This window comes from Kogia breviceps, chromosome 1 (genome assembly GCF_026419965.1).
Source record: "Kogia breviceps isolate mKogBre1 chromosome 1, mKogBre1 haplotype 1, whole genome shotgun sequence".
NCBI classification, from domain to species: domain Eukaryota; kingdom Metazoa; phylum Chordata; class Mammalia; order Artiodactyla; family Physeteridae; genus Kogia; species Kogia breviceps.
Genome location: NC_081310.1, coordinates 186,641,668 through 186,655,624, shown reverse-complemented (window position 1 = coordinate 186,655,624; position 13,957 = coordinate 186,641,668). Strand labels below are relative to the sequence as shown.

Here is a 13,957-nt window from a genome sequence, read left to right as displayed (position 1 = left end):
GAGTTAATCAGGTAAAGGAAGAGGAAGACGAGGAGGGCTGTGCAGGCTGTGCAAAGACCCTGTGGCATGTTGCAGGAGCAGAAGGAAAACCCGATGGGCAGAATATAAGGACTTGAGTCTCTTTCCTGTAGGAAATACCCACTGAAGGTTTTAAGCAGTAGAGTCATTGCTTGAATCTACCTACCCAATTCCTTCAAGACCTCCTGAGCCCCGGAGGACAGGATCTCTGTCTGGTTCATCATTCAGCACCAGTGGAAGGTATGGTTGGCAAACAAAAGCGAAGCTGGCAAACTGGACAAAGACCTTGCCTTTCAAAGGACAAGTCTGTACTATACAATCCGAAGAAATGCATTTTATTTATTTCAAGTCCACACAGTAAGGAGAGCTGGGCTACCCAGGTGGCACTGGTTGGAACAGAGAAAACTGTGGTCTATAATTAAGACATTGAGGCGTCTGCACATGTGGGTCAAACACCTTTGTACCGTGTGATCCATAAATGCTGTGTGAAGGAATGTTAAAGTACTTTGGGAACATTCCTGACATCTTGTCCACACAGATAACTTGTGCAACAAAATCCATCCCTCACAGAGGTTAAGACCAGTTATCAGGTCTTCTTAAATGTGTGAGACTCCAGGGCTGTAATCCTGGGCCCCATGTCACCAAACCCCTCTCCTTGCCAGGGAAATGTGAGCCTGGGGCCTCCCACGAGGGACCAGGGCTTTGCCCAGGGAGGAGATGGGTTCTGGTAGTAATGGCCATAAAATGAGGCTGGGTTCCCACTCACATTCAGTATAAAATTAGTACTATGGTTCCAGTGAAAAAAGCCCCAAAGGACAGCCTCCTCCTATCCCTTGTGACAAGAGTGACAAGGCCCCAGCCAAGACCATTTGCTGAGCTGGAGGTTGTAAGCTGGGAACACCAGGCCTGAACTTCTGAGGCTCCTCCCTTCTTTTTATTCCATTGGGATTGCCCTCTTCCTTCCAGGAGTCAGAAGTCTGTTACTTTCAAGGCGCTGAGCAGTCACATCCCCTCTCCAGATGGGGGAGAGGGCAGCCCCCAGACTCATGACTTGGCCTCTGCCTCAGGAATAGAAGTTCATCCAAAGTGAACTTGCTCCCTATCTTAATCTGGTAGATTCATGCCTGTCTGTCAAGTTTACTTATACAGGGGAATACCCAGATCCGTCGGCAATCACTGCAGGGCCATTGCCTTAGACCAGCGTTATTTCCCTGGATGGACCCTCACTGCCCGCTGAGGCCAAGTACCCTTTGGCCGGGCCCACATCAGTTCTACCTTTGGATGATTAATCCCTGACCCCCATCCCCAAGGGGGCTGGCCTACTGAAGTGGCCCCTGACAGATGCCCATTAAGGGAAATGCCACCATTGGGGGGCTTCCCAGGCAGCCACCAAACCCAGTTTGGCCTGCAGGATGAGTGGAGCAGGACCCTGGTCACCCCTCTAAGTCTGCAGCTCATTGCTGGCCCCTCCCAGTCAAATGGCCAAAGAAAGTGAGCCGGGGGGAAGGGGCAGGGGTGTGTGGGCGGGAATGAGACTGGGACATCCCTTCCAAGTAAGCAGGAACCACAAGTCCGTGGTTTTGAGTGGAGAAAAACCAGCCTTCCTAGTCTGAACGTTCACTGAGATTCTCTGCCCTGTCGGCCCATTCACATCCCTTTCTGCACACAGGTGTCCGCCTGCGTGTGGGCTTTGGGTGGCATGGCTCTCTGTCCGTCCTGCCCTTCCTGCACCCTCTTAACCCCCACTCTTCAGAACTCAAGGGAAGACTCCTTTAGCCTCCAAGGACACGGGAAACAGGCCTCGCTCCGTCAGCCTGGATGTAGCCCCCAAGCTCCACCACGCCATCTGTTTCTCTCACGGAGAGGGTGGCTCATCCCCACGCCTTCGCCCAAAGTGAGAACTCACTCCTGCCTCCCCAGATACCTCTCCCTCACATGTCTGGCTGCCTTGGTCAGAAGCTCTCTGGAGATGCCCAGTCAGGGCGCCAAGGCCTGGCCTCCTTAGGATAGGGCTCCACCTCTGTTGGAGCAAACCTTCCCGCCCACCTTGGAAAGCTCCCCACCTAGGAGTAAGGTGAAGGCCAGAGAAGACAAGCATCCAAAGTCACCCAGCAAGTTCATGGAAGCCCGGAGCTCTGCCTGCCCCTCCTGCAATCCTGACGGGCCCGTGTCCTGTGAGAAGCCACTGGCAATCCCCACTCTCGGGGCTCCACCCACAGGCAGGGTAGTGATGGAAGACTGGCCCAAAGGGCAGTGACCGGATGGAACTGGTGCCCAGCGGGGTGGAAGAAGGGCAGAGCAGAGCAGCCTGCTGAGGCCCAGGAGCCAGGGTGAGGCGGGGCCTCTTGGCGTGGGGCTCAGCGTCCTAGCCCAGGCCCTGCAGTTCTGCCTCGGACCTGGCATGGCCAAGGGGCCGGAGTGTCCGGGGAAGCCTGCCCTCGGGCCCGCAGTCCTGCTCCTCGTAGCTGGGGTTCAGGCGGCCCATGTCGAGGGAGCAGAAGAGGCTGCGCTCCGTCCCAGCGTGATGCTCCACCAGGGCCTCCAGGCTGGGGAACTCAGCCGGCAGGTGCTGGTGGGGACGAGGAGGGGAAGGGACTTCAGCTCCAGCTCCCCTTTCCTCACAACCGCCCCCTCACACGGGATCCTGCCCCAGGAGGGAGGAGGATAGTCGAGCCCGGAGAGGACACTGTCCTGCTCACAGCAGAACCACAGCCCGGTTCCCTCCCTTTCTCTCCTCCCAGCCTGGACAGGACTGAGGCACTCAGCGTGGAAGTAAGGCCACACATTTAAAAAGTCCTTCCTGCCCACCCCTGTCCCTGGAAACCTGTGATCAGGCCAAGACTCCAGACCTAGAGACTCGGAGGCTGTGTGAGCTTTTGCAAGCCTCTACCCTCTCTAATCAGTTTCCTCTACTGCTAGAAGATGAGTTAGGGTGTGGGAAAGCGTGACTTTTTAAAAGCCGGGATTTCTGTAAAAATGTGAGGCATGACCCTAGCCCAGCACTCTGCCTCCCTGGAGCGAGAGGCCTTAGGGTGGAGCCAGCAGAGTACAGGTGGGGCCAATAGGCCAGTGGGGGCGGGGCCAGAAGGGCCAAGGATGAAAGAGGAGGATGGAGAGTTAAATAAGGGGTGGGGCCAGAGAGAGCCAATGGGGGCCCGGGATGAGGGTGGGGCGGGCTCAGGACCTCAGTGGTTAGAAAAGGGCGGGGCTGGAGGGCGAGGGGCAGGGCCAGGAGCACTCTTACCTCCACGCAGTAGCGGCCTAGGTGGTTCCGGAAGACCTGGTGGGGCACCACGCCGCACTGTGTCCTCACCGACAGGCACCACTGGCCACTGGTGCCTGGCTCAGGCCACAGCAGGAAGGCCCCAAGCACGTCTCTCCGCAGCAGGGCGAGGGCACTGGGCCTGCAAGGCAGAGGGGAGAGGCTGAGGGCGGGGCCCCTAGTCAGGACACAGCCTCAGCTTGCTTAATGGCATCACAGCTCCACAGCATCGTAAACACAGTGCCTGCCCCAGAGTAGGCCCGCAACGGAAGGAAGCTTTTAGCCTTCCCTTCTAAAAGGTTTCCAGGGGGATCCTAATTGTTGACAACTTCAAGACCCAATCGGTAGAGAGCTGGCATTTAGGGAGCTGAACCCTGTGACAGGCCAGGCGCTGAAGGCTTTACCTGAATAACCTCATTTAATCCTCTCCACATACCTGCAATGAAGGTCCTTTTATTATCCCCACTTCACACTTGAGAAAACTGAGGCCCACGGTGGGGAAGCCCCTGGCCTGAGGTCCCGAGGTCAGGAGGCCTCCACCCAAGTGCAGGGATGGACACATCTCAGGGCCTTGGGGGAGCCCACAGCCTATTTCTCTGACCACCCCCAAAGGGCCGGGCACCCCCTCCTACCTGGAGATGCCAGCAAATGCCCAGATGTTCTCCGTCAGGCTGCCCTCGCTCTCCACCAGGCATGAGGGGCCCCCAGGACCCCGGGGCCAGGCCTCCCACACGTCAGGAACTATGGAGACCATCCAGGGCTCAGAGGAGGACAGGTGGTCCCCTCCCGCGCCCAGCCCGGCCCACGCCCACAGGCCTCATCACCCCCGCCGCTCATCTCTTCCCGAGCCTCCTGCTCCCGGCCCAGTCTGCACACATCCTGCTTCCCCAAAGGCACAGCGGCGCCCAGGCACATCCCCAGGCGCAGCCACTCCCCGGTCAGCACACACACAGCCTCTGCAAGCCCCTGGGCACGCAGCCCCGGCTGCGCCCCTCCCTCGCGTGCACACGAGGCCTCAGCACTCCCAGGTGCAGGCATCGACAGTCACGGCCCCGCAGACACGGCCGCTCAGGCCCACCCTCGCCGACTCGCGCGCCCGTGCCCGGCCACTCACAGGCCTCCCGAGCCGACAGCTGCAGCTGCGTCTCGTAGGTGCCGGTGCGGTAGGCCCCGGAGCGGATCACCTTGCTGCGGATGGCCTTCTTGCGCACCAGCGTGGGCGAGCAGTACGGGTTCCCCAGGCGGGCGTGGCGGGGGCCCCCGCGGCTTTCCGACTCCGGCGGCTCCTTCTAGGGCACCAAGAGGACCCCGCAGGGGCAGCCAGACTCAGGCCCGGCCATTAGCCCCTCCCACGGAAGTCCAGCACCCGCCCCTCTTGATCCCCAACCCTTCGCCCAGTCCCCTTGTCCATGGCCCACTCCCTGGCTGGGGTGCCGCGTACCCCACTGCCCCCAGGCCCCTCTGCAGGAAGCCGCCCGAAGGAGACCAGCACGTTAACCTGCTGTGAGAGCTGATCACCCCCGAGGGGTTCCCGTACTAGGCCAGGGGTGCCCCCAGGGCCGCACAAGGGCTTCAGGGGCACGTCCCCTACGGGTCCCGGGCAGGGCTCAGGCCGTGCCCGCTCCTCAGGGTGCTGCAAGAGGTGAGCGAGCTGGAAGCAGCGGCAGAGCAGCAGGTGCAGGATCTGGACCTAGGGAGGGGGAGGGAGGCGGCTCAGCTGGGGGAGGTTTCCTGGGGGATTCCTCAGGCATCAACCCACTCACCAGGGGGGCATGCAGCCCCTTGGCTTGGAATGCTCTTCCCTATTCTTCCTGGGAAAAGTTCTTATCCCTCAAAACCTCACCACCATGCAGCATCCCCTACCAGCTTCCTCTATTCATTTAACAAATACCGAGCATCTGGGCTTCCCTGGTGGCGCAGTGGTTGAGAATCCGCCTGCCGATGCAGGGGACGCGGGTTCGTGCCCCGGTCTGGGAAGATCCCACATGCCGCGGAGCGGCTGGGCCCGTGAGCCATGGCCGCTGAGCCTGCGCGTCCGGAGCCTGCGCTCCACAATGGGAGAGGCCACAACAGTGAGAGGCCAGCGTACCACAAAAGAAAAAAAAAAAAAAAAAAAAAAAATACCAAGCATCTACCTTGTTCCAGGCATCATGCTTGGAGCTGCGTCCACATGGGCTAAATGCACTCTTACCCCTAGGTTTACTACCCTCACCCTGTGCATTGTACCCTCTTGGAGGAGTGGCTAAGAGCCCAGGCCCTGAAGTCACAGAACCTGGGTTCCAATCCTGGCTCTGTCACTTAGGAGCTGCTGTGTTACCCTGGGTACAGCATGGCGTCTCTGAGCCTCAGCTTCCTCCTCCCCACCTCCCTGTGCCCCTCTAATGAAATGGACCACAGAAAACCCCCTGGAGAAGCCCAGCACTCTGGGGCCCACACATTCCGTCCACGACACACATCATCCAGGCCCAACACGTTGGAACTGTGAGCTCCGGAAGATCAAGGGCCATGTCTCAGCCACCTGTCACTCTAGTGGCCGGCACAGGGCTTGACATACAGGCGTGATGGCAAACGCTTGCTGCGCGGGACCAAGCCCAGCCTCTGCCTGCCAAGCAATTGGCTGTCGAGGCGCCACTGTTCGTGGTGGCCACACTGGCTTTGACTTCCGGGATCTACCCGCCCACCCAGTCTCCGCACGGGGCCGAGCACCAGCACAGCTCAAGACCCGGGCCCAGCCTCTGCTCTCGAAGAATTCCAGTGATTGTAGTTAGGGAGAGACCGATGACAGAGTGCAGTTCGTGTCACAGGACCGCAGAAGGTGTGGGGGGTGGTCTGGAGGATTCAAGGTGGGCTCCACAGACACACGGGCTGAGCCTCAAAGGGCGAGTTGGGATTTGCCAGGATGAGAAGGGGAAGGGGTTGTAGGCAGAGAGGACAGCAAGGGCAAAGGCCTGGCAGTGTGCCCCTCCAATCTCTAAGGGCACAGCCTGGTCCCCACCTCCAAGCTCGGGGAATGCTGAGGCCACTGACTCGCTTTGAGGGAGTCCTCAGAGGGCAGGGCCACAGAAGGAGCCAGGGTGGCAAGGGGTGCATGCCTGGAGGGGGCGCAGGCCAGCCTGGCTGAGCCGTGCAGGGCCTCGGTCCCTGGAACCCACACTGATGCACAGCACCCCCCCCCCCCCCCAGTGCTGCGCCCCCTGCCCAGGGCCCCAGGTACCTCTCCAGGCTGGCTGCCCACAAAGAGGTGGCAGAAGAGCCTGCTGGCCGGGCTCCGGGGATTTCGGGCCATGAAGGCAAACTGGCGGTCGGCTGGGCACCAGGTGGAGTAGAGTATGCGCCTCAGGGCGTGAGCCATCAGGAGCACCTGGGGATGCAGCAGGCACACCGGCCTCCATCAGCCCCACCGCGTGGCCTGCAGCTGCCAGCCCAGCGTGTGCCAGCCCCGAGGGCCCCGCACACCCGCTGGCAGGCCTCCCGGGGCTGCTCTCCAGCCTGCACGCCCAGCTTCAGGCCCACCCTGTTCCTGGGGTGAAGAACTCTGCCCTCCTTCCAGGCCTGCCCAAACCCCGCTTCACATGGGAACCCTCATTCTTCACAGGGGACCTGAGCTCGGGTCCCTTGCTCTCTGCTGCCAACCTGCTGGCTGGTGGGGGGGGGGTCGTGCCAAGCTGTGGAGCTGAGGGGCAGAGGGTTCACGGCCTGCGGGTCACGGGGACAGGCAGCGTGGCCAGCCCTGGGCTTGCACGCCTGGTCTCTGGAGTCAGGTGACGGGGGTTCAAACCCTGGCTCTGCCACGCACTCTCCGGGTGACTTGGGCCGCTGAGGGCAGCTCTCTGAGTCCTTGTTGTGACAAGTGGGGCTGGGGGGTGAGCGAGACCTCGTGCAGGTGGCACAGGCCCTGAACCCAGGGCCCCACAACGCACAGCTCTGCACACATTTGCACCAGTCCTAGGTGAGCGGCGCCGGAGTCGTGGGTCTCACAGTCTGGCACGCGGTTTAGTGTTCATCAAACACTGGTTTGCACCATGAGGAGGATGGCAGACCAAGCAGGAGCTCCCAACTGGCCTCCAGCCTGCCTGGCCCTGTTCTGCGGTCATGAGAGGCTAGCCACAGCCCACGGGACAAGCCCGGGGACCCACAGAAACCGCATGGGGCTGGTTGGCCCTGATGCTCAGGCCAGGAGGTGGCCCCCTGTGGAGGGCTGGCGGCGGCGGGTGAGAGGGAGGAGGAACAGTCATCCACTCTTGCCAGGGTGGGAGGGCCTTGGAGAGAGGACAGCCCAAGGCCCAGAGCAGGCTGGGCAGCCGGGGAGGCTGGAGGGGCAGGTGCAGGGCTGGGGGGAGGCGAGTGCGTTTCCAGGGAGGAGGACACCTGTCCAGTCCTCACCTGCACCCACACGGGTTCCTACCTCACCCTCCCCGCTGTAGATCTTGAGGCCCTGAAGGCTGAATTTCAGGATGACAGCCCGGCGGCGGGGACAGTCCTGGGGGGGAGACAGTTGGTGGGGGGCAGACATTACCTCCCAGGCTCTGCCCTGCCCAGCACAGCCTCTATACTAGTCCCCCTGGGCCGGTCAGCCAACGCCACCCCAGCGGCCAGGGGACTGAGCCCTGGACAGGGAGCCCCCAGGAGCCGGGGAAGTGTGGATGGCTCCTGGCAGACCAACCCCTGGGCCATGTTATGACCCCCCCCCCATCTCTCCCACCTGTGGCTTCCACCTGTGGGGCACAGGTCACGACAGCCCAAGGGAGGGGGCCCCCCCGGGGCTTCAGGGGCGTGGCTCCAGGAGCCCGGGTGTGGGCCTGGCTGGGCCCATCTCTCAGAATGGTGTTGGTCCTGCCCCTCCCTGGGCCTCACTTGCTCCATCTCTCTGCATGGAGGTTGGGACGGATCACAGGGTCTCAGGGCCGTTCCCAGGCCGACACCCCAAGGCTGTGATCCCCCACAGGGAAGTGCGCTCCCCAGCCCCCAGCCACCTACCTTCAGTGCCCACAGCTGTTGCTGCACCAGCCATGCGCTCTCCTGGGTGTCCAGGTCGTCCACGGGGAAGGAGCCCACGTACTGCTTGGGGGTGGGGTGGGGGGTGGGAGGGCGGCGCGGGGAGTCAGGCCCGTGGCCCCTGACCCCCGTACTCCAAATCGCCCTCCACGCACGCACTCTGCTCTGTCGGGTGGGCTGCGGACGGTGACAGAGCACGGACTCGGAGTCCAGGCTCTGCTACTTTCCCTGGTGAAGCCACTCGGCCCCTCTGCGGCCCCATCGCCTCATCCGTGCACACACACACTCCAGAGCTGGGGCCACTGAAATAGGCCCGTGACCCACGGCTCCTCCCCACCCCCAGGGCCTGCCACCCAGTCACGGCCCATCGGAGCCCACCGAGCCCACCGCGTGGGGCGGCCCCACCCACCTGGGCAAACTTGGTGATGCACCTGGGCCGGTGAGGGGCAGGGCCGCAGTCGGAGGCTCTCCGGCCCCCCGCCCCGGCCTTCTGCATGGCCCCCAGGGTGTCCGGCTTCAGAGTCTGCAGGAGAGAAGGCTGCAAAGGGCGGGGGAGGAGGGCTGGTACCCAGGCGGTCAAGCCTCAGAGCGCCCGTCAGAGGCCGCCAAGCTCTTGCATCCAACGAACCCTGCCTGAGCATTGGCTGTGTGCCAGGCAGCATCCCGGGCGCTGGGACCCAGGGGACACACGGCCCTGACCAGAATGACAAACTCCCTGCCTGCCCTCATGGAGCCAACAGTAAACTACATAATAAGTAAGATATGGAATATTCTAGATGGTGATAAAGCAGACAGGAGGCAATGAAGGGCCGGCTGGGGTTGACTACAGCCGAGAAGGCCTCGCTGAGGAGTGAGCTTCAGTAAAGAGCTGGAGGAAGGGGGTGCAGTCATGTAACCAGCTTGTGCAAAGCACCAGGGGAAGGGGACAGCCTGGGAAGGCAGCACCCAAGAGGAGGGATGTGACAGCGGCAAGGACAGAGTCTGCAAAGGCACGGAGGAGTGAAGGCAGCTGGGGTCCTGAGGTAGAACTTAGCAGAGCAGCAGCCGGGTTGGGATCGGCCTTAAATGTCACACTGGGGCTCTGCCCTGTGGGCAGCGGGGAGCCACAGCAGGTTCCAGGGCAGGAGCTCTGGAGTCCACAGGGGCAGGGGGCACTGCATGGCCAAGGCTGCGTCACAGGGCCCTGGCTCCTTCTGCCCAGGCTGACTCCAGCCCCTGCCAGAAGACCCCACCCCAAGCAGACCGGACACGGATGCTGAGGCAGGGCGCAGGGAGGGTGGACAATTGCCCCCGGGGTGCTGAGGAGCCCTGCCCCAGCCCACCCCAGGCTCTGCTCTTTCCTGGGGCCCCTCTCCCAGATCCACCAGTGGGGGGAAGAGGAGGAAAGCTGCCTTCTAGAACGTCCTCAAGGGCAGGGAGAGCACTTACTCCCCGTCCGAGCTCAGACCACAGCTGGTGCTCAGTGAATGTGGAATAAACGCGTCACAGACAGAACGGCCGAATGCCTCTGCCTAGGTCCCAGGGACTCAGCTCCCTCAGGCTTCCCTGGGGCCAACTTAGACCCCCACCTCCATCCCCCAACCTGGAGGGCTCCATCTCACGGGGCTACTTGTAATCACCGCACTTGGGATCAGAGAGACCTGGGTGCAAATCCCGTGCGACCTTGGGCAAGCTGCCTCACCTCTCTGAGCCTCCATTTCCTTGTTCCCAAACCTGAGATAACATGAGGAGTCAAGGAGGATTGAATGGAGGCGCAGAACCCAGCACAATGTCTGCCAGGCTCGGAGCTGTGATCAACAAGTACAGTCTCACGAGGGATGGGGAACCCCCAAACCTGATGGTCAGGCAGGAGCTTGGGAGGACAGCGAGGTCTGACCACTTTCAGTGCCCTCCTTGCACCAGGCCACACCTCAGAGGAGGCCATCCGGTCCAGGATGGGGGGCCTGCCTGGGGGCCATGATTTCTGCCAGGACCAAGCAGGGATCAGACAGGGCGCTGGGCAGGAAATGGGTGCATCCCAGGTGTGCTCTCGCACCTGCAGGAGTCCTGGAGAAGGAGGGTTTGGGTGCTTTGGAGCTGATTCAGCGCCGAGGGCCCAGGAACGGCCCCGACCTCAGCCTGCCCCTGACCTTCAACCTCAGGCCCAGGCCAGGTGGGGGCACCAGCAGCAATCGACCACAGCCGGTGAGCGGCCAGTAAGGGAAGAGCCAGCAAATAAAGGCTGCATGGTCTCTTTGAAGACTTCCTGGTTCCGCCCTCCTGGAACCTCTCTACTTTTGGATCCTACTTATTTTTCACATCACGTCCATTACCTACTGTCGTTTTACGTTTAAATAGAGCAAGTTAGGTGTGTAACTGGCACAAGAGCTACGTGGCCTCCGTTCCAGGTATGGAGACGGGGCTTCCAGGGAACTCGCCTTTCAACTTCATAATCACATGCTGGGCTGGGATGCCCCGAACCCGTGGGCGGGAACCTGTGGGCGTGCGGGGGGGGGGGTGCGGGGAAGGGGGAAAGGGGGGGTGCGGGCGGGACAGAGGAGGCAAAGACCAAAAACCAAACGGGGCAAAAGGGAGAGAGCGAAGGAACCCGGGATGAAAAGGCAGCCAACAGAAGTGGGAACAGAGGAGTGGGAAGAAAGACAGTAGAAAGAGAGATAAAGGAGAGATGGGAGGAGGGAGAGATGGGGAGCACATTTCACACGTTGCCTGTGCTGCTGACACAGCCCCTCAGATGCTAAGAGTGTTAAGATGGAAAGGAACCACGAGGGCTACGGCACACATACAGGCCAGGACGGCTGTGTCTAAGGCTGTGAACAGCCTCCTCCCTCCAGATCCAGAGCTGCAGCTTGCTTGGGGACACCCCAGGGTGCAGGCTGTGGGGTGTCGGGGGGGAGGCCACTGGCCCCTCTCACATCACCTGATCCTTCCCCCACCCCAGAAAACTGGAAGTTTCTTCCCCCCAAGCCTGAGAGGTGCAGTGCATTTCAGCCCCAGGCCTCAAGTTGGGGGCTGCCCAGGGCACCAGGGAGGGTGCAGGCTCACCCTAACCCTGGAAACAGACCCGCTTACCTGTTCCAGGCACAGACACCCACTTATCCCTTTGGATCAGACCTGTTTTTCTGAGGTTTTGCACAGGAGCCTGGCTCTGGGCCAGAACCTTGCTAAGTGGACACATTTGAAATGAGACTGGGGCCCTTCTCTTGCTCCTCTGAGATTTTCCAGGTGGCCCTGCTTAGAGACAGGGAACTGGATGAGTTGACTAACCTCGAGGGTCACGGACAGAGGCCCTCTGCTGCACTGCACTGTAGCTGAATGGTTGTCATAAGGAGGGCCCACCTTCCAGCATCATGGGAGACCACTCAGCCTGCAGACTCTGTGCTTAGCACATGGTGGCTCAGGAGGTGAAGTCACTTGCCCAAGGTCACACAGCATACGGGGGAGCTCGGAAGCAAGCCTGGGTCTCTGGGGCTCTTTCCCCAGGCCATGGCAGCGCCCTTCCCCAAGTGAGCAGGGTGTCCACCTTTGGAGTTTGGTGGGTCCCAGTCTATCCAGGGGCAGGTGAGGCAAGGAAGCAGCAGCAATGGCCTGGAACACCTCCGGTGCTGGGGGTGGATCTGATCAGCAAAACAGCTGTTTTCTCTCTCCAACTGCCTCCTGGGCCAGATGGTCTGGGGCTGCCAGGGCCATTCCAGTCACCTGCCTCACCTCCACTGGCTTTGGCTCAGCAGCACACAAGAGACCCCTACCCCCAGTACAACCCCTGGTGCCACCCCTACCTGCCTGGACCACAGGGTGGGAGAGATTGAACCATGCAGCCTAGGGTCAAGATCGTGCACTGTGGGGTCCCACAAGGTTGGCTGATGTAACAAACAAGTCACAACCTCTCAGACTCCATTTCCTCAACCATAAAGTGGGGTAGTAATAGCAGCTGCCTCCTGGAGTTGTTCATCTATCTGTTCCTGCTGAGAATATTTCCAAGCGCTAAGTGCCAGGTGAACAAAACAACGTCCCAGCCCTCACGAAGCACCCAAGCTGGGTTGGGGGGACGGTACTAGAAATCATCGTTTCAGGAGGGGCTTCCGTGGTGGCGCAGTGGTTAAGAATCCGCCTGCCAATGCAGGGGACACGGGTTTGAGCCCTGGTCCAGGAAGATCCCACATGCCGCAGAGCAACAGCCAGTGCACCACAGCTACTGAGCCTGTGCTCTAGAGCCCGCGAGCCACAACTACTGAGCCCAAGTGCCACAACTACTGAAGCCTGCGCGCCTAGAGCCCGTGCTCCACAACAAGAGAAGCCATCGCAATGAGAAGTCTGCGCACCGCAATGAAGAGTAGCCCCCACGCGCTGCAACGAGAGAAAGCCCGCACACAGCAGCGAAGACCCAACGCAGCCAAAAAATAATAATAAATAAAATAAATTTTTTAAAAACCCCAAACATTTCAGGGGGCTTACGTTACTTGCAGGAAAATACAGCAGGGTGAAGAAGATACAAGATGTGTGTGCGTGTGGGGTGGGGAAGGCGGTGCATCAGTACAGGGCGGTCTCTCCGTACAGACGACATTAAGCTCTGTTTTCAGGATTAAGTGGGGCCAAACCACATACGGGGCAAGCGCCCAGGAGGTACGGAGCGCTCCACAGCGTGGGTATTTATTCCTGGGGAGCGCTTCCGGGGCTTTCATCTGACAGTCCCTGGCCGGCCCGCGGCGGAGAAAAGTCCTCGGACGGACGGAGGGGCGAGCGAGGCAGGACGCTGGCGGAGGGTTGGTGGAAGTGACGGATGGTGATGGTGGAGGTGATGGATGATGACGGTGATGGGGAAGGGACAGAGGCGCTTCTCCCCATCCGAGAACCTCCCCCATCTCCGCGCGTGGGGACCGAGTCCCGCTCCCGCCGGTCAGCCAGTCCCAGCCCCCGCCCGGCTCCCCGGCGCTCACTCACCGCGGCTGCCGCGTCTCGAGTTCCGTCCTGCAGCTCGGCGCTGCTACCCCCGCGCAGCCCCGAGCGTGTCCACCGCCCACCCGGGAGCCCGGCCGCCCCGCCCCTGCCGCCTCCCTCCCAGAGACCCCCTCCCCGCGCGCCCCCCACGTGGCCGCGGGAACCAGCGCCCAGGTCACCTCGGCCCTCGCCTACCCAATCGGCTCCCGCGGGGCGGCTCCGCTAGGCCGCGCCGTCCAATCAGCGGCCGCGAGGGGCCCTGGCACCGCCCCCGCCGTCTCGCACCCGGGCGCTCCGCCTTTAAAGGGAGGGAGGGGGCAGCTCCCTACCGCCGAGGGCGCCTCTTCCCGGGTGGGGGACCTGAGTGCCTCGGGCCTCGCCGAAGGTTCCCTCCTCCTGGAGAGTCTTTCCCTTCCTGCCCCCTAGCTAGCTCCTCCTCGTCCCGTCGGCGGCGGCGGCGGCTGCTACTCCTCCGAGAAGCATCCCTGACAACCAGTGACTCCTCCACCTCCTGAAGAGCCCTCGCCACTCCTGCCCGTCATCCTACTCCTCTTACTAGAGTTCGCGCAGCCTCGGCCAGAAGGGCCTCCATCCCCAGTGCGCAGGACAGCCTGGCCCGCAGGAGGCCTTCAGGGATTGTCATCTTGTTGAGTGAATGAATGCGCGCAGGGCCTGGCCTCTGGGGAACTCGGCCAGTCTCTCTCTTCCTTCCCTCAGCCCCAGAGGGGTGGGGATGTGGCGCATCCC

The 13,957-nt window shown here is 61.5% G+C and overlaps 1 protein-coding gene across 13 annotated transcripts; it reads right to left on the bottom strand.

Moving 5' to 3' along the window:
• Window positions 1-337: 337 nt before the first annotated feature.
• On the bottom strand, window positions 338-13,319 carry SH2D5 (SH2 domain containing 5). 13 transcript variants are annotated; one of them, XM_067016013.1, is made up of 10 exons: window positions 13,214-13,319; window positions 8,685-8,813; window positions 8,258-8,338; window positions 7,686-7,760; window positions 6,495-6,641; window positions 4,779-4,970; window positions 4,395-4,569; window positions 3,913-4,021; window positions 3,263-3,422; window positions 338-2,587 (listed from the first exon to the last, which is right to left on the bottom strand). In XM_067016013.1, exons 2-10 carry the CDS (start codon window positions 8,769-8,771, stop codon window positions 2,384-2,386), a joined length of 1,230 nt encoding a protein of 409 aa, XP_066872114.1. In that variant the 5' UTR covers window positions 8,772-8,813; window positions 13,214-13,319; the 3' UTR covers window positions 338-2,383. The 13 variants fall into 13 exon arrangements, with proteins under 13 accessions (XP_066872114.1, XP_066872109.1, XP_066872125.1 ...); XM_067016008.1 differs by having other exon boundaries at window positions 8,258-8,341; window positions 8,685-8,798; window positions 13,214-13,312; XM_067016024.1 differs by having other exon boundaries at window positions 8,685-8,798; window positions 13,214-13,312.
• Between the last annotated feature and the right edge of the window lie 638 nt (window positions 13,320-13,957).

Excerpts from the sequence above, each read along its gene's own strand:
- SH2D5 (XM_067016008.1), bottom strand. The coding sequence starts at position 8,771 with ATGCAGAAGGCCGGGGCGGGGGGCCGGAGAGCCTCCGACTGCGGCCCT. Across the intron at positions 3,423-3,912 it reads GCATTTGCTGGCATCTCCAG|GCCCAGTGCCCTCGCCCTGC; the intron begins GTAGGAGGGGGT and ends TCTGCCTTGCAG. Across the intron at positions 2,588-3,262 it reads TAGGCCGCTACTGCGTGGAG|CACCTGCCGGCTGAGTTCCC; the intron begins GTAAGAGTGCTC and ends CGTCCCCACCAG.